The 24,858-nt window shown below is 38.1% G+C and overlaps 3 protein-coding genes across 7 annotated transcripts in view; 2 read left to right on the top strand and 1 right to left on the bottom strand.

The window, feature by feature from the left end:
- LOC135219358 (WD repeat, SAM and U-box domain-containing protein 1-like) overlaps positions 1-24,858 on the bottom strand; it is a gene marked incomplete at its 3' end in the record, with an annotated part of 295,720 nt that overhangs the window by 101,862 nt on the left and 169,000 nt on the right.
- Positions 1-24,858, top strand: part of LOC135219355 (NAD kinase 2, mitochondrial-like) — a gene marked incomplete at its 3' end in the record, with an annotated part of 495,179 nt that overhangs the window by 357,206 nt on the left and 113,115 nt on the right.
- The window catches only part of LOC135219357 (WD repeat, SAM and U-box domain-containing protein 1-like), a 255,489-nt gene that overhangs the window by 219,191 nt on the left and 11,440 nt on the right, over positions 1-24,858 (top strand). For both annotated transcript variants that reach the window (XM_064256049.1, XM_064256048.1), the window contains 4 exons: positions 7,988-8,220; positions 17,263-17,490; positions 19,587-19,734; positions 20,620-20,769. In XM_064256049.1, coding sequence (XP_064112119.1) covers positions 7,988-8,220; positions 17,263-17,490; positions 19,587-19,734; positions 20,620-20,769 — 759 coding nt within the window. The remainder of the gene's footprint in view (positions 1-7,987; positions 8,221-17,262; positions 17,491-19,586; positions 19,735-20,619; positions 20,770-24,858) is intronic.

The following is a 24,858-nucleotide window of genomic DNA, read 5'->3' as shown; positions in this document are numbered from 1 at the left end:
GCCTTCAGAGTGGTTTGGGCGGCGTCCCTGACCGCTTGAGCACCCTGAAAGAGAGGGTCAGAATTAATACTTAAGACTACCTAAGATTAACTTAAATTACATACAGTAAATGATATATCACAAAAAATAATATAGGCCAATAAATTATATGTGACAAGGTTTAGTATCCGGAGATGTACTTACTCCGGAGGAGACCTGATCCACCAGCTCATAGCAGATGGTGCAGCTCTCGTGGTGCCAGACTGCCAGATCACCGAAGCAGATGGCACAGGTAGTGTGGGTCCGGCAGACCTCGTGCCCACAGGGGTCCTGGAGAACGGCGTTGCTGCCCGACTCCTGGCAGTGGGTAGCCTGTAAGTGAAATGATACATGAGTATCAACACTGACTTGCTGGACTAAGTCCATGAAGTGATATATCATAACACCGGAGTGCACTGGAGTTAATAGACAATTTTAAGGCTTGGTCTCTACCTGCTCTTCTGCCGTGTAACGTAGTAAGTGTCCGATAGAGTTGGTAAAACTAGAATCAGTGTGTCCCCGGTGTTGCCGGAGGACGAAAATATCACTGAGACAGTAATACCTAATCTATATGCCGGAGCAAGGAGTCTAGGACGGCGGGTGAGGAGCAGGGGGGACCAGCAATTAGTGGTGGGGAGGATGACTCCGCCGTAAACCTTAACATTAGAATAAGTAGGTGGTGAACCCGGGTGGTGAGCGGGGTCTCCGTTGACTTAGGCTAACATAAAGGATGTAAATAATAAACGTAAACATGCAAAAGGTAAAAACAGATGGCGGAGCTTCTCTACAGTCACTAACCTTGGTGCCTGGCGGTGCCGGAGCCCCTATCCGCCGTAGCGGGAAGGGTGGTGACTCAGGGTGAGAGAGAGCTCAGCTCGAGAACCGAGGAGATCCGAGCGCAGCCGAGCCTTATGGCCAGCCGAGGCTCGAGAGCGGTGCGAGCCGAGCCAGTGTCGCGTCTCCCCCTACTAACTCCCATATCCCCCGCGTGGAGGGGGGGAAGAAGGGAGGGAGCTCGGATCGGTTGCCAGGGACAACGTGAACGGCGTATCTCCCCCCTGGAGGAGGGAGGAAGCGTGAGGGACTGACGCTGGGTGGCTCATGGTGATCGCCTTGCCTTGTCGCGGTCGTGGAGTGAGCCACGCGGTGAGACAGACCAAGCGATCTGAGGTGGCCTAGGCCATCTCCAACCGTCTCGAACCTAGCAAAAAACACGGGGGGAAGGAAGAAAATCGAGGATAAGAGAAGAATAATCCTGGAGAAGCTGGGTCGGGCCAACCAAGAAGGGAGGGCAACTAGCAACTCAAAGCAGATGGCTTATGCTGATACGTAGGAACGTAGGGCGGTGGCCAGGGTGGCTCAGGACCAAAAGAAAGGACGTATGTCCTAAGGGAGCCTATCATAGACCTAAATACAAAGGAACATGCATGCATGAACTCTGAGCTAATAGGAGCGATGTAGGCTACGAGCTCGTGAGAACTCAAGGAAACCCCCGTGTTAAGATAAATGCATAAATAATTGCAATGACACGTCAATAATGCAAAACCATAGTAATAAACATGTACTGCTAAAACATTCGAGCACAATTGGTATAGGAGACCGAAAGTAGCACGAAACAATGAAACACGTGGGAGCGAGCCACTCAGGGCGGCTCGGTAACAAAGCCGTCCGGGACGCCGTCTTTCATAACCGAAATAAAAAAGTTAAACGGGCCCTTGCCCAGCTAAAATGACATGAAACACTTCTAGCAGTACTTAACTTGGATGCAGCAATAGCTTGACGTTCCATGATGCAAGATAATCCAAAAACGAGCACAAAACACAGAGCAAGAAAAAACATGTGCGGTCTGAGTGGTGCTAACGAAAAGGATGCCGTTAGAGGCGCTAGTGGTACCGTCAGAGGCGCTAGTAGTAGTTGTAGCTGGGAGTGGGCCTTGGATCGGCCCCTCTCTGCTAGAGGGATTTCGAAGAAGGATGAATCTAAATGGCAAGAGACCCTCGGTAGTGGTTTCACTCACCCCAGAAACCATACCGACACCTTTATATATAAGGTGAGCGAGCCAGAATATTCTGGCATTTCCATTTTAGCTTTTTCTCTGGTATGTTAGCATTAATTTACCTTAGAAATGTGTGCTTAAGGGACATTTCACTGGGCGACACGGGCTGAGCCCAGAAAATGCCGTAATAAGGCAATATGTGCAGTCTGCGCATCAGATGACCATGTTTTGGTTGTGGACTAGCCCATCACGCGAAATCTAAGGAGTGCTCTTTTTACCAATATAACACAGAACTTCAGTTGTTAAAATAGGACAGGAATGTCAGTCATGGAAGCCAGACTTGAGCTAAAAGTAAGAGGAGTTAATAATCCATCCAAAACCCCCACCTTTTCAAATGTGATTAAAAATCAAGACATCAAGCAGCACAATAACAAACAAGATAATATAAATATAGAAACTAAATTCCATACCAATAATACTGAAGCCCAAAATAAAAGTGATATTGCAACAACCAATACCACCACTAACATAGATGATTCAGTTATCCATGGAAAAGAACTTCCAATGGAAGAGGAGTTAAATAATGATAATAATCAAACTGGGAAAAAGAAAAGAATACTGGAATGAACCCCACCTAAAGGAAAAAAAAAGTAAATATTGAAAATTACAATCGATCTAAGAAACTCCAACTACACCAGGAGAACATTTTAAAAAAGATATTAAACTAACCTCGTCACAAGTGGAAATACTCAATTACCCTTAATCTCAATCAAACAGCCAACATCTGGACAGTAAAGATCACTCTTTACAATTCCCATCAGGACACCCTGATGCTTCCTAGGGGTTACTAAAGGCACACGAGACACACGTTGTGGTCCTTGAACACTTTCATCCATACGAGGCCGCACGGAACAGCGTTGAGGCGCGAGGTCATCTTGGGTACTTGGTCCCTCGCCAGCATCCAAGTCCAAAATATGTCTCACACGATCCCTCCCGAGGGGTAAAACGCGCCTTTCGCGCTCCTTAAGACGTTGAGACATCTCTATGTACATCTTGTACCACCACAAATATTCACTCTCTCACAAAAGTTCAGCAAAACACGATTGCGGCAAAAGATCGCTCTTGGACGATGCGTCGCTGATGCTGGCTGAAGCGAGAAGGAGGCATTTCGCGCATGCGCACCTTGGTCACGCTTGTAAACAAAACAACAGCTTGATCCGTGAACTCCCAGCATCCCCCAAGGCGCGTGATTCAAAAGTTTTTGCCTAGTAGGCCTATAACTATTTTTCCGCGAATTTTAAAAAAACTTTTTTTCGTTGACGTACCATACGACAGACAATTTTAGTCAATGTTTAATACGTCCAATCGGCGTTAAAGGACTAAGTGACCTTATTAAATCTATGGATGTCACAAAACAAGTAACTTATGATACCATTTCATGGCATTTAGACATGGTATTTAAAATGGATTTCAGGGCCACCTTTTGAACCTATCCACTCAGCTTCTCTCAGGGACCTAACGAGGAAAACCATCTTTTCAGTGGCCCTAGCCACAGCAAAGCGTGTTAGCGAAATACGAGCAATAGATAAAGGATCAGATTTTCACAAGAAGATGCGGTATGTTCCCCTCTCTCTGGGATTTCTGGCAAAGAATGCGTTGCCGTGAGCATTCACCATCAAGGATTTAATGGATATTCTCAGACCTAAGGAAGAGGAAAGGTGGTTATGTCCAGTCTGGGCCCTGAAATTTTACCTCCAAAGAACAAAAAAGATTAGGGGTTCTTCAGACCTCTTTTGGTGCCCGGTCAGGAATCCGCCTCATCCGCTCTCCAAGAATGCATGATCTTTTTTCTTAAGAGATGTGTTTCAAAAGCACATGCTAAAATTCAAGAAGGCAATTTGGTCCCTGTGAAAGTCAAGGCTTATGAACTGATAGTGGTTGCAACATCCCTTGCATTCAGGCACAACATGTGTTTCTAAACTTGTGCAAGCAATGTTCTGGAAGTGTAGATCAGTATTTCCTTCACACTACCTAAAGGATGTAGAAACTGTCTTTGAGAACTGTAACACATTAGGACCAATTTCACCTTGAATAAGGTATGATGTTTGTTGGGAAGCCTGGAGGCACATTTGGGGCTAGAGTGCCCATCAGTTCCTTTTTTTGGTAGTGACAGAATTTTTATGGTTTTGGTGGGCAGTGTTATTTTTGGGTTCTGATCTTTGCCCAGGCCAAGGGCACCTTTTTTTAGCTCTGTGAGATGTGGTTGTACAGTCCAACCTCCTAAATCTGCAAACCTTGGGACCAGGCCACTGCCGGACAACAGAAAATCCTGGAATATAGAATACATCTGTAAAAAGTGAAGCCCTTAGGTAATTTCACATACAAATAGCCTAGTTTCTGATTTATCCTACTACTTGGCTTGGCTACATTCTGAGACTGCTTTGTATCATTTTATTACTCATATATTTTAACGTCATAATTTTATAACTTTATACTGTATAATTTTCTGTAAAGTAGTGTACTTTAACACATTTAGCCCACATTCCTGAGTTAGCCTACCCAATCGTAAGTCTAACTACAGTACTAAACCTCTCAGAAACTGCACATTATCATCGATGTCTTTCATATCCAAAATTTCTTATCTTCAAGATTTACACTATTAGTTTCTAAGTTTATTTTTATTGAAGAGGATAAAGAGATGAAAAAATATTGAATGAATTTTGGTGATCACTGTGCATTTGAATGTCGCTGTCATCATCAAAATGTAAACAAAGCTCACCGCCATCTACATTGGACCCCCTGTATTCGCGTTCTCCGGATTCGCGGACTCGCACATTCTTGGATTTTACTCGGGAACGTTTCCCCGCATTGTTCACGGAAAATTCACATATTCGCGGTTTGTTTTTATGAGAAATATCCACAAATTCCTGGTTTTTTTATCAGTTTCATTATAAAATGCACTTTTTGTGATAAAACTATTAAAAAACCAAGTATAAACATTTGTAGTGGGTTTTTCTTGAGTTTTAACTAACAAAATAGGCTGTTTTTAGCGTGTTTATAGGGGTTCCAAACATTTGCGGGTTCTAACTATTCACGGGGGGTCTGGTACGCATCCCCCACGAATACAGGGGGACCACTGTATTGAGGAAAATGAACACTAAACTATTTCGCTTGTGAAATAAAGATTTTCTATTATGGATAAAGGTTTATGCTTGCACTTCTTGCATCTAGCATCATATAATCTTATGGGTGGCATATCGAATAGGTAAATACATAGTTACATAAAAGAAATGATCAAAACTGTCTCTCAAGCACACAGAGTAAGGAATTTGTGCTTGACAAATGTCTCATTGTTTTGATTAAAAGTTTTGGCTTCGGAGCCTTCTAAAGTAGAATATTTAGAAATATATACTTATTCTTATAAGGTTAGTGTCAAAAACATATTTGACTTCACATATTTGCATTACTAACAACTATTTTCATAAAAACGAAGGTTATATGGCATAATTTTTGTTGCCCTGAAGTTTTAAACAATACGTGACACGTCCCTGGTGGCGGCAGAACAAACTAATGGCGGCTGATTTAAAATCAAGCCAAACCACGGGAGTTTCCAGACCATAGAATGCTGGTTTTAAGAGGTTCAACTGTACTTCCTGACTCTAAAGCCCCCACTCATGTAGAGGTGACTCTGGGCTAGACAGCCACGTACTTTACGGATCAAGTGGAGCACCGACAAGAGGCAATAATTATCTGCAGTGCTCACTTGCCAGGTAAGGAAACATGTATTATTTTATGTTGGCATCTTATATTTCAGTTGCATTACATCATACATAATATATAGAGAGAGAGTTTGTCCATGGTTCCCACCTCCTGTTAAATGTGTAATCAGCTACATAATTACTGGGTAAGTTCCATATAAAAAATACTTTTATAATAAAATAAGGTTTTGTGTATAGTACTTGCCTAGTAATTATTGTATTCGAGCCCACCCACCTCCCCTCCCATGGATATTAGAGCAGAAAACAAAATTGAAGCTCTCTGCCAGGTTGTTACTTACATATACTCCCCGGTAGAGGGCGAGGCGTCCTAACCACACTGGAACTGAAAATAGCTCTAGCGTTAATTTTCAAATGTTAGGCTGGCGTAGGTAGAAAACTCTTAGCTATATAATTACTGGGTAAGTATATACAAAACCTTATATTATTATAAAAATATTTTATAACCGACATGCTATCGTAAAAGATAAGAACAAAAACCAACACCATCCCCTTGGTATATATATGAGCAAATTTACAAAAAGATGTCATGTGAGACAGAAATGTAATACATTCCCCCTTGAAGTTACAAGCAGAACTGAAGTCCTGAGATACCCCATTCATGGTTTTAGCCAGTGTAAAAGTTGCCAATAGTGAATTTATGGGCTATAGAAGTATTGGCACCTCTTTCCTGCGCAATTCTTTCCAAATCAATGGCACTTAATATAATTTATCTACAGGGTCAATCTGTCCGCCACCCCAAATCTGTTACGTATTACTATTCCCGAGGATCAATCTGTCCATTAAAGGTTGATGGAAAATATAACACGATGACAATTTTAGAGAACCAATACCTCTTAGGGTGGCCTTAACAACCCTGTGTCCCTTCACTTTTAAAACAATCAGTCATGTGAAGACAGATTTTCTGAAGTTTATAGTGACTGGGAAGTGAGTTAATAGCAGAAATGAAGCCATTTGTTTACTCCATCCCAGTGTCTGGTAATACTACAAGGAATGGACAACACTTGTCCTTCCTTTTGAGAGGAAAAAGCTACCATTGGATATGGCTACCTAGCAGTTTGGGACCCCTATGAGAAAAATCCAAGATGGGACAGCCATGTCTAAATTTCAAGCTAGCTCCACCTCCTAAATATTGTCACCTCCACTATGTTGGAAGTAGCTATAAGACTGCTTCCAGAATGCAGCCAAATCACTTTTGTGGACCCTATGGTGAGCACACTATGACTTTAAAGTTTAAAAGGAAGTGTTGGTGGGTTCTTGTCATGCATGGCTCCCCAGTGTAACCTTTTGTATTCATTGTTTCCCTTTCTGTTGGGACCTTTTTGATGACAGGATTGCACAATAAATGCTGTTCTTAGAAAAGGGGACTCTGGGAAACTATACTCTTTAGAGTTTTCTTTACCTAAGGCTGAGAAGTTATGCTATGACTTGGAGCCATTTAAGCCTCCAGTTACTGGTAAAGGATCCATTATCAATGAAACAGAGGCCAACAACATGTAGCTGGGCCCTCTCTCCCTGAAGGGGCAATATTCCTTGGGAGACAAACCAACATTACACATAAAACAGTGGATGGTGAAGCAGAGGAAAAGAATTGAAGCACATCATCTGCAATTTACATCTGTCCCAGAGGAACATGAACATGGGAATCCTGGAAGGCCATCTAAAATCGTTGATGCTCTCGGGACTTGTGGGCTGGATAATTATGAAACAAACCATGTGCTTAGGTAAAAAAAAAAAAAAAAAAAACTGGCTTGGGTGAGGAGAGCAAAGTGAAAGTCGACTCTCCGAAGGCAGTTAAGGAAAGACTGGTGCGTCACAAGGTTCCAAGCCCAGTCAGTGATCAGCTTCCAACTTGTATACTCATGAGTGGCCAGATGCCAGATTCCTTGCTTTACAATCTTTTATTGTTTTAGCCGTTTCCAGCTGGTGCTAGAAGATTGTCGTATTATTAAGACCTCAGGTTTGTTAGCTATGAAAAATACAAATTGATTAAAAATTTGTCATAAGTCAAGTGTATCTTACCAAATTATTTTTACTTTGCAAATAATTTTGCTTAATGTAGTGAAGAAAAGGCCCTTTTTTGCTTTTTTTCTAATTCAACATTTTAATTATCAAGCTCCGGCGCTTGGCTATGTGCCAAAAATTTTATAATCTAATCTAATCTAATTTTAATTATCAATCTTCATGTCAATTTCAGATAGTGTTTTGGGCAAACAGTATCTCATGGCAACAGGTGGACAAGACAATGAATTGCGTCTGTGGGTTGTGGAAGTTGGAGGGCAAATAGTGGGTGGGAGCAACTCGCCAATAATTGCTCCTCATCACACTTTATATGGCCATGCAGCACCAATTATGTGTGTTAGATTCAGTACAAGTGGACATATCCTTGCTTCTGCCTCAGGGGACAAGACTGTCAGACTTTGGGATCCTGTGAGTATAATCTTTTAAACTATACTTTCTGTTTTGATTACTGACCTCAGGAGAGAGAGAGAGAGAGAGAGAGAGAGAGAGAGAGAGAGAGAGAGAGAGAGAGAGAGAGAGAGAGAGAGAGAGAGAGAGAGAGAGAGAGAGAGAGAGAGAGTACTGATAATTGATGTACTGTGTTGGCATTTTTCTAACAAATTTGCTCAATATACTGACTATTTCAAGCCAGAAACTTACGGGTGATGGTCTCGCTGCTGCCACCTTGTTGAACGGCGGGCTGGTGCGTGATGTCACTATCTGGTAATATTAACCAACGAATATGTTGATTGGTCTTTGGGCAGCTCGCAGAATCCTGTTTCCCAGTCGGGAATGTTGCTTCATGTGGTGTCTGGGACAGGTCGATATACAATAGCCAGCCTAATGCTGGTGTGTGGTAGAAAAACTTCTTGAGTAGTATTCAATATAGACTTCTCCTGCTGTATCAGTAGTACTTCTAGCAGCTATAGGCATCTTGGAACAGGGCTCTTTCCAGTTATTTCTATACATATTTCCCACTACAGTAAGTCCTCGGGTTACGCCGGTCTCGACTTACGATGTTTCGTGGTTACGAACGCGCCCCCATAAAAATATAAAAAATAATATTATGCGTCGTTCCGTCTTACGCGGTTTAGCGTCGTAAGCGACGTAAACAAACGCGAACTAGTTCCGGGCGCACGGCGGAAGAATACGCTTTGTGGGGGAGAGGACGGCGTCGCTTCGCTACGCTCATTCCTCGCCCATACGCCATTTTGGTTGTTTACGCTGCCTCTCTCTCCCTCGTGTTGTATCGTTTTTGTAACTTTTTGCTCTTTGTTATGGCTCCCAAGCACAAGGCGGACTCTTCTGATGGTAGTGCATCGAAGAAAAGAAAGGCCATCACCATGGAAATTAAAGTGGACATTATAAAGCGATCTGAGAAGGGAGAAACGCCAACAAAGATTGGCCGCTCGCTTGGCCTTAGCCGTTCGACCGTTGCTACCATTATCAAAGATAAAGAGCGCATCGTTGAACATGTGAAAGGATCTGCTCCTATGAAAGCGACAGTGATAACCAAGCAGCGTAGTGGTCTAATAATTGAAATGGAAAGGTTATTGGTGCTTTGGTTGGAAGACCAAAATCAACGGCATATCCCAGTCAGCCTTATAATGATTCAGGAGAAGGCGAAAAGATTGTTTGAAGCGTTGAAAAAAGAAAAGGGGGAGGGAAGTGAAAGTGAAGAGTTTGTGGCTAGTAGGGGTTGGTTTATGCGATTTAAGGCTCAGGCCAATTACCATAACCTTAAAGTGCAAGGTGAAGCGGCTAGTGGGGATGAGAAAGCAGCGAGTGAATTTCCTAAAGCGTTGTCTGAGATAATTAAGGAGGGGGGTTATTCTGCTCAGCAAGTGTTTAACGTGGATGAGACCGGTTTGTTTTGGAAGCGTATGCCTAACCGCACTTACATCGCCAAGGAGGAGAAGTCAGCACCCGGTCATAAAGCCAGCTAGGAGAGGCTAACTTTACTTCTTGGGGGTAATGCTGCTGGCGACTTCAAACTGAAGCCCTTGTTGGTGTATCAGGCTGAAAATTCAAGGGCACTCAAGGGCATTTGGAAGGGTCAACTACCAGTAATTTGGAAGTCCAACAAGAAGGCATGGGTGACACTTGCAGTGTTTGAGGACTGGTTGGTAAACCATTTTGTTCCAAGTGTGGAGCAGTATTGCGCCTCCAAGGGTATCCCCTTTAAGGTGTTGCTAGTGCTGGACAATGCCCCTGGACACCCTGCCCAGCTGGGAGACTTCAATCCTAATGTCAAGGTGGTTTACCTTCCACCTAATACCACGGCCCTTTTACAGCCTATGGACCAAGGAGTGATTGCTTCGTTCAAGGCCTACTACCTATGAAGGACAATTGCTATGGCTTTACATGGAACTGAAACCAAGAAGGACTTGACTCTGAAGGACTTTTGGAAATCCTACAACATCCTTGATGCTGTAAAGAACATTGCTGATTCCTGGGAGGAGGTTAAGCAAACAAACATGAATGGTGTCTGGAAGAAAATTTGTCCTCAATTTGTGAATGATTTCCATGGGTTTGAGGACACAGTTCAGCAAGTTGTCAAGAACGTTGTTGCCCTGAGTAAGGAAATCAATTTGGAGATGGAGGTTGATGATGTTACAGAGCTGCTGGAGTCTCATGGCGAGGAGTTATCTGCTGAGGACCTGATACAACTGGAGAAGCAGATGATAGAGGAAGAAGAAGCACCCAACCCAGAGCCTAAGGCTTTCACAAGGCAGGACTTGGCAAGAGGTTTTGCAGAGTTGCAGTAAGCGTTGGCAAATTTTGAGGCTCAGGATCCCAACTTGGATAGGTTCACTAGGGTTTCCAGAGGCATCATGGATTTGATGCAGTGTTACAAGGAGATCTTGGATGAAAAGAGGTTGCTCTCTGTTCAGACTAACCTGGAGCAGTATTTTAAGAAGGTAGAGAGGCCTGCAAGAGATCCTGTACCCTCTACCTCAGCTGCCTCTGCTAATCCAGACTCGCCTGCCCCACAATCTCCAGCACCTTCTGAATGTTCTGCTAACCCAGACTCGCCTGCCCCACAACCTCCAGCACCTTCTGAATGTTCTGCTAACCCAGACTCACCTGCCCCAGCATCTCCAGCACCGTCTGTAGGTTCTGCCTCACCTCAAGACTCACCTGCCCCAGCATCTCCAGTATGTTCTGCCTCACCTCAAGACTCACCTGCCCCAGCATCTCCAGCATCTTCTGGAGGTTCTTTTTCTCTTCACTAACCTCCCCCAGTCTCTCCAGCACCGCAGCTTCCTCTCCAGTGCGCAAGCCAACCAAATTAATAAAGGTAAGGAATTGTTCTCTCGTTGTTATTGATACGTATTTACATTAAATCATGTGGTATTTTTTAATGTTCCGACTTACGCTGAAAATCATGTTACGACGCATCTTAAGAACGGATCAACGTCGTAACTCGAGGACCCCCTGTATATTGCATTTCTTGTGATGCTGGTATGATTGGCATCTTTCATGTGGATTTTTATAGTGCCTTCATGAGCATAGCAAGATATCCTCTTTGCCAGTTTTTTGGTGGTTATACCAATATAGGGGCCGAGATATCCAGGGCTGGGCATTGAAATTGTATAGTACTACAGACTAAGTTAGTCTGTTTAAGAGGACCTCTCATTGATGGAGATGAGTAGTTTTTCTAAGTCAAGTTTCTTGTATGGCTGTTTTGATAATACATACGTGACAGGGTCGAGCTGGGTGCCAACAGCGTTACCCAGGTGCACATGCGCCAATTTCTTTCTTCTCGCACTAAAGAGCATCAGTGACACATCTCAGAAATTATTTTGTCACTTTGACATAATTTTTGCACCATTTTATATTGGCTGTTACATAGTTTTATATATGAAAATGTGCACAATTTCATGTAGAATACAACAAAAAACAATCCATGGTTGTAACTTTATCAGTTTTGAAGTATTTTCATATAAATAACGATAAGTGCCAAAATTTCAACCTTTGGTCAAATTTGACTTGACCAAAATGGTCGAAAAATGCAATTGTGAGCTAAAAATCTTATATTCTAGTAATATTCAATCATTTCCCTTCATTTTGCAACAAATTGGAAGTCTCTAGCACAACATTACGATTTATGGTGAATTTTTGAAAAAATCTTTTTACCTACGTCCTCGCTGTAACTCTTCCGAAAAAATCATAATTTTTTTTGTCAGATCTTCGTAATGTTTGCACCATTTTATATTAGCCGTTACATAAAGTTTTATATGTGAAAATGTGTGCAATTTCATGTAGAATACAACTAAAAGGAACCCATGGTTGTAGCTTTTATCAGTTTTGAAATATTTTCATATAAATAACGATTAGTGGCAAAATTTCAACCTTCGGTCAACTTTGACTCGACCGAAATGGTCGAAAAATGCAATTGTAAGCTAAAACTCTTACATTATAGTAATGTTCAATCATTTACCTTTATTTTGCAACAAATTGGAAGTCTCTAGCACAATATTTCGATTTATGGTGAATTTAAAAAAAAAATAACTTTTTCCTTACGTCCGCGTGGTAACTCTTCCGAAAAAATCAGAAATATTTTGGTCCGATTGTCGTAATGTTTGCACCATTTTATATTAGCCGTTACATAAAGTTTTATATATGAAAATGTGTGCAATTTCATATAGAATACAACAAAAAACAACCCATGGTTGTAGCTTTTATCAGCTTTGAAATATTTTCATATAAATAACGATGTGTCAAAATTTCAACCTTCAGTCAACTTTGACTCGACTGAAATGGTAGAAAACTGCAATTGTAAGCTACCACAATTACCTTCATTTTGCAACAAACGGGAAGTCTCTATCACAATATTTTGATTTATGGTGAATTTTTTAATACTACTATTTTTTACGTCCGCGCGTTACAAATTCATGCATCATATTGTGATAATATTTTCTCTGTGTTGCTTTGATCATTTTACAATTTGTTATATACCATGATCATCGCAATGTAGTGTCCAATACAACGAAAAAATAATTAACTCATTAGCTTTAACCTTTTTGCCCACAGAGCGATTTGTATACAATTATATATGACATTTTTTTCGTGCTGTCATATATTCCGATATTTATATATGATAATGATATTTTGTTTCATTCCTGATGGTTGCATACTAAACTTCAGGCAATGACAAAATAAAGAGCCAAAAATGAACTTTTAATCTTGAAAACTAAGCGTGGTGTGATTTTTTGAAAAAAACTTTTTCTGCTTCGGCGCTCGCTCCCGAACAGCGCCTGCATACGCGAGACTCTTTCGGAAATACCGGCTCGGCGTTTAAGGGTTAATGGTGTTCGTCTTAATCTGGTCATCTATCCACACCATTAATAACTCCCATTTCATGGATTGGCCCTTGCTTTTGCTTGGTAATTAGAATAGAGTTCATGAAGCAAAAGCTTTTCACAGCTTCACATATGCATTCTTGATTCTTAAGAAATGTTGACACTGTTGAAAGTGGAAGTTTTAGGTCACAGGCTATTATGCTTATTCTTATTCCTCCTTCACACTGATTAACCACATTCAGTTTTAATTCCAATTTGATATCCTTTCATGCTTTTGGCTGGCCAAATTGTTGATGACAAAAGTGCCCTTTCTGTCAGAATACTTTGGCAGAGTAAAAACTTTTACAACCATAAATGAAGTGCAAGTGATAGCTATTTTTCTCAATAAAGGAAGTTCAAGTGACAGCTATTGTTCTCAGGACTGATGCTAGCACTAGACAGTGTTGAGAGATATGTGGAAGCAGATGTGTTTGTGTACATGCATGTTAGACAGGCCATAAACTATCAAATACGTATATTTAATTGTACACTGGTACAGGCTGCAGCTGGTGTACAATTAAATGTCCGTATGTATCAGAGATCTATGGCATGAACATTTTAAATGGACAAATATCAACTGTGTGTATCAAGTAGCACCAATGAACTGTTGCGGCAGGTTGGTGCGATGACCCAGAAATCTGAAACTATGCCAGCAGAAATAAATGCCAGATTAGTGATGGTCGACTTGTACTGTGAATGGTGCTGTGCGTATTGAAGATGGCAGATTTAAAGGGCCAGTCATTGTTCAATTTTTCTCAGAGAAAGACTTCTCCAGTGAAACCCATTTAGGACCTACCAAATTCATTACACAATGTTGTGTATGTGCCAGTACCTATAGACATTTCCTTTTTCCTCAACAAATGTTAGTGACAAGATCTTATAGTTCTAGGGTAGCTGAAAGTAAAAGGAGCCCCTCTCCCCAAGGTTTCACTAATCTGTTAGGTTGCCATTCAGGTATGGAACCTTTATTCTTTTGCTGTACAGGGTATTTTTCTTTTGCCTCTCATTGGTGAGGAAAAGAATATCTGATTTGCTTTATGTACCAAATTTTCAATTAGGTCAGTTACTGCTCATAGTTCATTCTAAATGCCTTATACTATTAAGGGTAACAAACCCATAATTCATGTAGAAATAAGTTGCTTGCCAGTCCAACTTTTACAGTGGTATCATGACAACTAAAAACATAGTTTGTGATATCCCTAATCATTTGTACATAGAGGAATGGATTTTTTATACTAGGTTGTTTCATACATTTATTTGTTTCATAATATACTCGTATGTATTAAAATCTCTTGAATGTCAAAATGTACACATACATCATGTAGACTATATCTATAGGATTAATGAGTTTCTTATTACAGTTCCAAAATACCTACTCCATGTACAGATTTGCAAGAACTGAGCTAAGTAGAATGCCCTTGCTCTAACCAGACTTCTGTCTACAAAGACTTCTATTTACTGAAGACCTACCATTTCAAATCCAGGGTCTGTTATATATAAAATCTTGAAATGGTTATTTAATCTCTATTCTCCTGTTTATGGAATTTTCTTCCGTATATAAAACATTCACAAGATTTCTTTACAAAATTCAGTAATGCATATACATTAACCCTTAAACGCCGACTGGACGTATTTTACGTAGACATTTTTTGTCTCTCGGGTGCCGACTGGACGTATTTTACGTCGACATACAAAAGTTTTTTTAAAAATTCACGGAAAAATACTTTTAGGCCTACCAGCCTAAAACTTTTGAATCACGCACCTTGGGGGATGCTGGGAGTTCACGGATCAAGGTGTTGTTTTGTTTACAATCGTTACGCAGGCGCGCAAGCGCGAATTTCTTTCTTGCCCCACTAAAAAGTATCTGTGACACATCTCGGAAATTATTTCGTCACTTTGACATAATTTTTATACCATTTTAAATTAGCCGTTACACGGAGTATTATATATGAAAATGTGCGCATTTTTATGAAAAATACAACAAAAAAATACTCATGATTGTAGCTTTTATCAGTTTTGAGATATTTTCATATAAATAACGATAAGTGCCAAAATTTCAACCTTCGGTCAACTTTGACTCTATCGAAATGGTCGAAAAACGCAATTGTAAGCTAAAACTCTAATATTTTAGTAATATTCAATCATTTAACTTAATTTTGCAACTAATTGGAAGTCTCTAACACAATATTTTGATTTATGGTGAATTTATGAAAAAACTTTTTCCTTACGTCCGCACGGTAACTCTTCCGAAAAAATCATACATGCGATTGTGGTAATGTTTGCACCATTTTGAATTAGCCGTTACATAAAGTTTTATATATGAAAATGTGCGCAATTTCATGCACAATACAACTAAAAACAACCCATGGTTGTAGCTTTTATCAATTTTGAAATATTTTCATATTAAAAATGATAAGTGACAAATTTTCAACCTTCGGTCAACTTTGACTCTACCGAAATGGTCGAAAAACGCAATTGTAAGCTAAACCGCTTATATTCTAGTAATATTCAAGCATTTACCTTCAGTTTACAACAAATTGGAAGTCTCTAGCACAATATTTCGATTTATGGTGAATTTATGAAAAAAATAACATTTTCTTTACGTCCGCGCGTAACTCTTCCGAAAAATCATAACGTGCGATTGTGGTAATGTTTGCACCATTTTAAATTAGCCGTTACATAAAGTTTTATATATGAAAATGTGCACAATTTCATGTAGAATACAACAAAAAATAATTGAAGGTTGTAGCTTTTCTCATTTTTAAAATATTTGCATATAAATCACGATAAATAGAAAAAAAACCACGTTCGGTCAACTTTGACTCTACCGAAATGGTCGAAAAACGCAATTGTAAGCTAAAACTCTTACAGTTTAGTAATATTCAGTCATTTATCTTCATCTTGAAACAAATTCGAAGTCTCTAGCACAATATTTAGATTTATGGTGAATTTAAAAAAAAATCTTTCCTTCCCTCCGCGCGCGGATTCTCCGCCACAAATCTCCGAAATGCGTACGTTCCATTCTCGGAATATTTGCTCCATTTCATATTAGGCATTTCATAGAGTTTTATATATGAAAATGTGCGCAATTTCATGTAGAATAAAACTAAAAATATTTGAAGGTTATAGCTTTTCTTATTTTCGAAATAATTGCATATAAAAAAATATATATATAAAAAATTCGACATTAGGTCAACTTTACCTAGTCAGATATGGTCGAAAACTGCATTTGTAAGCTAATATTCTTACAGTATAGTAATATTCAATCATTTGTCTTCATTTTGAAAGAAATTGGAAGTCTCTAGGACAATATTTAGATTTATGGTGAATTTTTGAAAAAAATATTTGTTTACGTCCGTGCGTTACGAATTCATGCATTATTTTGTGATAATATTTTCTCTGTGTTGCTTTTATCGTTTTACAATGTGTTATATACCAAAATGATCGCAATTTAGTGTACATTACAACGAAAAAAGAAGTAACTCGTTACCTTTTTGCGCACAGTGCGATTTGAATACAATTATATATGAAATTTCGTTTTTGCTCTATCATATATCGCATTATTTATATATGATAATGATAATTTTTTTCATTTCTGATGGTTGCATACTAAACTTCAGCCATTGACAAAAAAAGGAGCCAAAAATGAACTCTTAATCTTGAAAACTAAGCGCGCTATGATTTTTTGAAAAAAATATTTTTTCCGTTTCCGCGCTCACTCTGAAACACTTCCGGCACACGGGAGACATTTTTTTTTTTACTGCTTCGGCGTTTAAGGGTTAATATAGTCCCTTTCACAATGAAGAATTGCTAAGTTTAGATGTGGAATTGTTATTTACCAAAGTACCCATAATAAGTGAAATTTTATTAAGCTATGAATGATATTGAATGGCTGTAGAATGTGTAGTTCTACTTGGAATCCATGTAGTTTCAAATTTATCACAGCATTTTAGTAGAATTTTCTTTTACTAGGGCATTATTCTGATTCAGTTTGGATAAGAAAATTTATTAGATGATAAACTTGGTGTAATAGGTGCATTGGTGGAAAATTATACCATCTATGTTGTGAATTGCAATCAAAGATATTTCAGTTTCATGGTTTATCTGTTAACTCATTACTTTCCAGATAAAACTAATTCCTCTAGGCGTACTAGAGGGTCACAAGCGTTATGTTACCTCATGTGCCTTCAGTGATGATGGAGTTTTGCTTGCAGCAGGAAGTGGTGACCGCGTTATTCATATATGGAAAGTAGAAGGTGTTACTAATAACATTAATAAAGTATCAGTATCATCTCATGTGGGAAAAAGACTATCAGCCAAGTTTCCATCACAGAGATATCGTGAAAATATAAAGGTAAAGTGCTGCCTCCTTTTATATTTTGGTGTTATTTGTAGTTTTATGGAAAACTTTATGTTGAGGGTTGTAATTGTAAGTCATGTAATTTTTGTCATTGTTATGACATGTATTATACAACAAGGAACATTAAAACATTCAACTTCATAAAATTTTACTAAGTAACTGTGGCAGCTACTGATTTTAAAAGGTCAGAAATTAGGAGTGAGAGATAACTAGCTGTTAGGGGAACTAAAGAAAGTTGGTGCACCATAAGTTCATCTTTGAATTACCTGTTTGTATCTTTATTGAATAAACAAATCAACCTTGAAAAATTCTTCAGTTCATGAAGTTAAAAGATTTCAGTCTTAGAAATTGTGTGCATTGAAAGACTGAGCATGTAGTATTCAGTGTAGGTCATCAAAAACATCCAGCTTATTTACATCATAAAAACTGATTCAAAATCGTGAGAGAATTATGTCGTAAAAACTCTTTCGATATCTTGAGAAATTTAATAGTTACATCGGAAATACATGGTCCGTAATTAAATAAATCGAGTGCGAGGTCTTAGGCCCCATCTCTTTTTTCCTCAGAAAGGTTTACCGTTATGTTCAGTGCATGTTCCTCTTTGAGAGAAAACTGCTACTCCTGTTTTGGGGTCTCACAGGGATGGTGTGTCTATCAGGGGTCTCCTTAGGATCACAGTTGTCATCTTCCCTGAAGAGATGATTGCAGAGTTTGTTGAGGCTCTCTGGGCAGAATACCTTCTGAAGGTAACATTGTTTCAGCCTTTCATTGCTGCTAAGTCTTATCTTGGTGACTTCTGGAGTACATCCCCAATATTCCAGTGGAGTACTCCCCCAGGGCTGAAACAATCTTCTCAGATTTTGCAGAAGCTTCCTGATTGCTTTATTTCATAATAAGGATAGTGCCAGTTGTTCTCAATTCCCATTTGTGTCAGTTGGAAAGTATAATATTTTATGTTGAATCATGATGCCAAAAATAGGAAAAGAGGGAATGGAAGAGGGTAATGTGTATATTTATTCAGGAGAATAGATGGAATTGGTAGAGGAGGAGTGGGCATGATTTCAACACCAATTGCAGAAAACCCATTGACTGGAGAGCAGAAAGCAGTAAATTACTGATATAACTCAAAATATAATACGATATGTGTAGAGTATCACAGTATACTGTGCACTAGTGAATAAACTCTGAAAAATCTCATAAAAGATTAATGTTATGTAGAACTTAAGAATGTTAAAATTGAAATACTAGACAGAAGCATTGGAATTATTGTTGGTGATATAAATGCAAAAGTTGATAGGAACAATGAAGATATGGAAAATGTAATGGGCAAGGAAGGCCTTTGAGAGGCTGCAAATGAAAATCATGGTCAATTTTATAGTTTTTGCTACTGATGATTTTGTAATTGGTGGTACTCATCCCAAAAGAAAGAACATCCAACAAAACGACGTCAGTTTGTAGGCTTGACATAGAAAAGATGAGCATTGAGACACTTTTGTAGTTGAATAGTATCAAAATAAATTTGTATTCTAGAAACTGAGTAGGTGCTGACAGTCGTCAAGGACTGGTTTAGCAACAGAATTGTTTATTAATCTTCTGGGAAAGAATTACAGTAGTATTTTGATATAGGGTAACATGATGAAAAACTTAGCCATTGCATGAATCCTGGGATACAATAAAGAATAGACAGAAGAATAAATAGATGTTACAAAATTTCAGGGAGGAGATGAAAAACCTAAAATAAAAGACATTAAGTACTCAAATCCAAGTAAAGTTGTTTGGATTTGATATGGAACACTTGAGAATCATACACATTTGTTAACTTAAAAGGAGTGTGATATCAAGTGTTGAGTGTCTTGGATTTATACAAACACTCTAGTAGGCTTTGTAAAGTGTCTAATAGGTTTGTCACTATAGCCATAAAGCCATATTTATGATAAACATATGTATTAGAATTAAAAACAGTATTGTGAATTTCTTTAATGGTCACAAAAATCATATATTTGATTTGGATATAGTGCCAGAATTGTGATACTTCGCCTGTCATTTGAAGATTTTTAGTTGAAAATTTGCTAAGAGTTATTCTTTTTCAGGTTATTGATTGGAATTGTGATGATGTATGTGGCTGGTTAACAGAGCAGGGATTGGCAGAATATTCACATAATTTCCGTTCTCAAGCTATTGATGGACGGGAACTTTTAACAATGACAGATGATATTTTAGAGAATAAACTTGGCGTTGGTAAGTGAAATTAGTAGGCAAAATAATGTATATATATTTAACTATTTTTATAGATAAGTAGTGGGGTACAAGCAGATTTAAATTTGGTGTCATGAAAACTGAATATTGTAGATTCTCTTGGATGCATAGTATTAAGCTGAAACATCTGTTGACTTAGTAATGAATTAGCTGATCAACTTACTACATAGTAGTTTTTGTTCATCCCTTCAAGACTTCAGCCCTGGTGATAGGAAGAAATTTGAAATTTTGGATGTATGGGTATAGATATAGAGCTTACAACTGTAAAGATAAGAAGTCATGAAAGAAATACATAATTGATACTAATTTCCCTGAAGCTGTCTTTGTAATGTTTAGATACTATTTAAAAAATTTCATTACTACTAATTTTTTAATTAAAAAAGATGGTGTAGGGGTTATACAAAAATGATGTAGGGCATTTCTTGTTATTCTGTGATTTATATTTATGTTGATTTTAAAGAACCCTTACATGAAACACTGCTTATATTTAAAATAATTTCAGTGGATTTGTTAATGGTAAAAATTTGGGATTCAAAGCTAAAAAAATTAATTGGGATGAAAAGAAAGCAAAGCTCAAAAAATTCGCTTCATTTACTAATGTATGTCTTTTAAAATTATTGTAATTTTGTTAATTTTTTAAGCTTGGTAGCTGGTATCTGTTGGTCTGAAGGATGTTTATTAGCAAATGCTAGTAATTCTTGGATTCCAAAAGTACTGTACAGTGGTCCCCCGTATTTGCGGGGGTTGCGTACCAGAGCAGCCTGTGAATAGTTGGAACCCCTATAAAAACACTGAAAACAGCCTATTTTGTTTGTTAAAACTCAAGAACTCGCTAAAAATGTTTATACTTGGACTCCTTTTTTTCAGATGCTCTTGGTCATCGCAACAAAATACTTCGGTTAATCCAGAAGTCTGGACCAGAATCACCAGCTTCCAAGACATCTGTAAATGCTCCACCAAAAGAGTACCTTTGTCCAATTACCAAAGAATTGTTTACAGATCCCGTCCTTTGTGCTGGTAAGTTGTAGTAGATTCAGGTAATACTGAAACCGAGATTGATTTTCTTCTCAGGTGTCTTTTCATTCTGTAATTCTGTAAATTTCTTTATAGTATTTGTTCATATACAAAAAAAGCCTTTAGTCTTAACATTAGGATAAATCTTTTAGAGCCAGCTGGAAAACTGCTAAAATTAATAAAAAAAATTGTGTATGCTAGGAACTATTGGCATCTGTGCTTGGTCACAAGCTATGTTGGAACTCTCGCAATGCCTTGGGCATCTCATGACTGCTTCAGTTACATTCTTAGTCACCATTGGAGAAAAGAGGGTTTTGTCTTATAAATATTAGTTACAAAACCTTAAATGTATGCTTAATGAGTAGGTAAGTGATAAAGCAGAGTAGCTCTATAGATGTAGTCTGGAATCATCCTCACGGTAAAGTACATGATTTAATGCATGAAGAATACAATGAAAAATAAATGGCAACAAACACTTGGTTACCAGGCATTGTGCTAGTTAAACTATGGCATTTCCTTGTCAGATGATGAGACTGGAACAAGACTTTGAATATGAAAAGGCAAAGTGTTTAGCAAAGTTATTTAGAAAAAATAAATTAGAATAAATTAGTTCTCAAGTAAATACCACAGAAAAACTAGGGAGGAAAGCATACCTTATATGAAACATTCAAATTCACAAGGGAAAGAACATAGCACATATGACTACAAATACCTCGTAAGAGTGGGAACTTGGTGCCAAATGGGTTTTCAGGGTGATACCAAGTCTTGTGTAACGTTATGAATATAGTTTTATTTGTATACAATATACCCGTTTTGTCTTCATCCTCCACTATCATCACCATTGGCATTCAATATGTGTGGAAAAATTTTTTTTGACCACCCATACCTCAAAACTATTGTTTTTTGGAAACTAAAAACTTTTTTTTTTATGTTCTTATAATTCAAACCAGCTGCAATGTAATTGACAGTTCAGGATACATGTATGGAATATTTGAAGAAAATCTCTCATGCAACTGGCTATTTATGATATTAATTAATGCACTAATGTATAAGCATTTAAAAATATATAAATTTTGTAAATGGCATAAAAGTGACATAAAAACATGTGAAGATGATTAATATGAACCCACTACCAGTACAGCATACATACTTGAAATATCAGTAAAGGGCAGCTCCTTGCTTATTGACCAGTTTGCTTAATGACTCTGTTTATACAGAGTAAAATTGCTGAAGTCTCTTCCCTTTTTCTTATGTTTTTTGGACTGTCCTTATTACCGTGGAATCAAGACACCTGTCTTATGGTACACTAAAGACAAATCCCTCCTTATGACTTTTTCTTCTTGAACTTTGTACCCCTTGCTTGGCTTAGTCAGCATTCACTCCAGTAACAGAGTTCATCGTTGTTGTTTATGGCAGTGTCCAAGATACTATTGCGCTTCATAGACTGGTCCTTCAGTTTTGTAAGAGATTCAGTTGTTTTCCTTCAAGAGTATTACTCTCATACCCAAGGCAGCATGTTTTAGCCCCTGTCTCCTCCACATAGTGGCTCTTGTCTCTCTCATCTATTTTGGCGAGCTCAAGGGGAAATTCTTCCTTCTGTCAGATAGCTTAACCCTTAGTGGACGGGGTAATTTATCAGTGTACAGCAACCCAGACCAGGTGAACATTTAAGTCAACAAAATAAAAAATAAAAAATCTCATCAATGGAAAGAGGATGATACACCAATGCACGAAGTGTAAGAAAAAAAAATTATAAAAAAAATTCCCCTACCATCCAAGAGAATTTGAAAATTACTATTGACAACCCTTTGTGGGGCTTTTACAAGACAGTTGTAAATTTTGCGAAGTTATATGTGATCTTTCTAATAAATGAATTTATTATAGTTTGTAAAATTATAATTACAGATCACACAATATCAAAACAGATAGAAATAAAATTAATAACAAATTCTGAGCAATTTTTTGTGAAATATTTACATAAATTTACCGAGAACAAAGATGCAGTAGCTTTTTTGGCTTTTTATGTTTTTTCTAATATTTCCTTGCAGTATTCTTTGCAAAATTACATTTATAACTGACATAACTGTCTTAAAAAATAGAACTAAAACCAACAGCAACCCCTTTGTATATTTATGAGCAAATTTACAATAAGATGTCATGTGAGACAGAGAAGGCAGTACATCCTCCCTTGAAGTCAAGACCAAAACTAAGCCCTGAGCCACTCACTCCCTCATCTTATCCAGTCTAAAAAGTGGCATTAGTGAATTGAAGGGCTATAGAAGTAGTGGCACCTCTTTCCCGCCCGATTCCATTCAAATTGAAGGTGCGTGATATTGCTTCTCCCCTGGATCAATCCTTCCATCACCCACAACCTGTTATTACTACTCCTGGGAGCCTATCCATCCAGTAAAAGTTAATAATACCTGTCAGGCCACCGCTCCCTACATTTACTTTGGAAATCAGTAATAATTGGGGTAGACAGTGAAAATGTCTATTTCTTTCTGTTTGACCAGGCTTTGGAATTTTCGTTTTGTTTTGTTTGCCTAAAATTGTTAGTGTTTCCCTTAAAATACATGTCAGTCCCTTCCTTCATAGTTGAGTTCCACTATTCCTTTTCTTTAATATTCCTATTTTATTCATGACTCGGTTAGGTTACCCTTCCCATTAGTATTTGCACTTAAGAATGAACTTCTGGGAATTGGGAAGTTGCTGTCCTTGACTTCATGACAGACCCAATTGTGTAAATGTTTGGAAAATTTTTATGTATTGCTTGAGTGTTGGGAAGTACAGTCTTGTTTAGTCCACAAGATTTTGTTAATAATGATTTGATATTGCCCGTTTAGTTACTTATTGTTCATATGTTTAGAGTACATCAGTCCTCTAGCTTATAAATAGAATTGTCTTAATTGCAGCCTGAGCTCAAATGTCATTAATCCTACATCCCTAAGTAGGGTGAAAATAGGGTTGATTTAGGTACAGTACAGTTGAACCTCTTAAAACCGTTATTCTGTGGTCCAGGAACTCTTTTGGTTCGGCTTAATTTTAAGGGGGCCGGCCGGCTAATGCCATTTTTTAAGGACAGGACTTTGATATTCATACCACTTAATAAGGTGACTTGGGACATCTCCAAACCGCATATGATTTTTGCCTCTGACCTTCGGTTTTGTGACGCCAGGGCGATTTATCCCGAAAATAACCATTTTTCAAATTCTATCTCCTCCCTTGATATTTAATATTAAGACCTGGGATTTCTACCATATATAGACCTGATGTAGACCTCCAATCGAATGGAGAGTTTTTTTCTAAAAGTAATTTTTTTGCTAGATATGAATTTTTCAATATGGTAAAAAAATAAACCCTATAAATCAGGAAACAAAAATTTATAAAAAAAGATTAAAAAATTGGAAAAAAGGGCTCTATTTGATTGTTCTATAATGTCTTTCTGAGTTATATACCAAATTCCAATGTTATAGCTTTAAAACTAAGTGAGAAGATAGATTTTGAAGGTCAATAAGTATAGTTTTGAGATACGGGCGTTCAAAGTTTTCCTTCGTATTTTTATAAAGAAAATGTTAATAAATAATGATTATTATGAATGTTTATTTCTTTTTTGTGTATCAATAAACCAAAACTATTTTATTTATCATAACTTAATCATAAATGATGATCCCTTTGCTCATATATCGCAGCCTGGGGCACTGCTTGAGGCAAGATGGGGCACTCCTTCCTACTCAATTCTCTCTCTCCCCTTCACTAACTCGGCTTATTACAGCGAATTTTCTTCTTCTGTATGTTAGCGAGATGTTTTCCTTGTATTTTCCTCTTTGGCAGGATGAAATTCTTGCCCAAAACAAAGATAAACAAACGTAAATGCAAGAGAATGTCAGAGGTGATACTCGAAGGTGTACTCCCTTTTTACAAAGGCAATTTATTAAATCATGATTATTATGAATTTCACATTCCATTTTGGGTATTAAAAAACCAAAACTTTGTTATTTATCATAAATGAAGATCTCTTTGCTCAAAGATCATAGCCTTGGGCACAGTGTGACGTGTGCTGTCAGGCAAGACGGGGCGTTACTAAGCAACCCT

The sequence above is a fragment of the Macrobrachium nipponense genome, chromosome 1 (genome assembly GCF_015104395.2).
Source record: "Macrobrachium nipponense isolate FS-2020 chromosome 1, ASM1510439v2, whole genome shotgun sequence".
Lineage (NCBI taxonomy): Eukaryota > Metazoa > Arthropoda > Malacostraca > Decapoda > Palaemonidae > Macrobrachium > Macrobrachium nipponense.
This window is presented reverse-complemented; position numbering and strand designations above follow the sequence as displayed.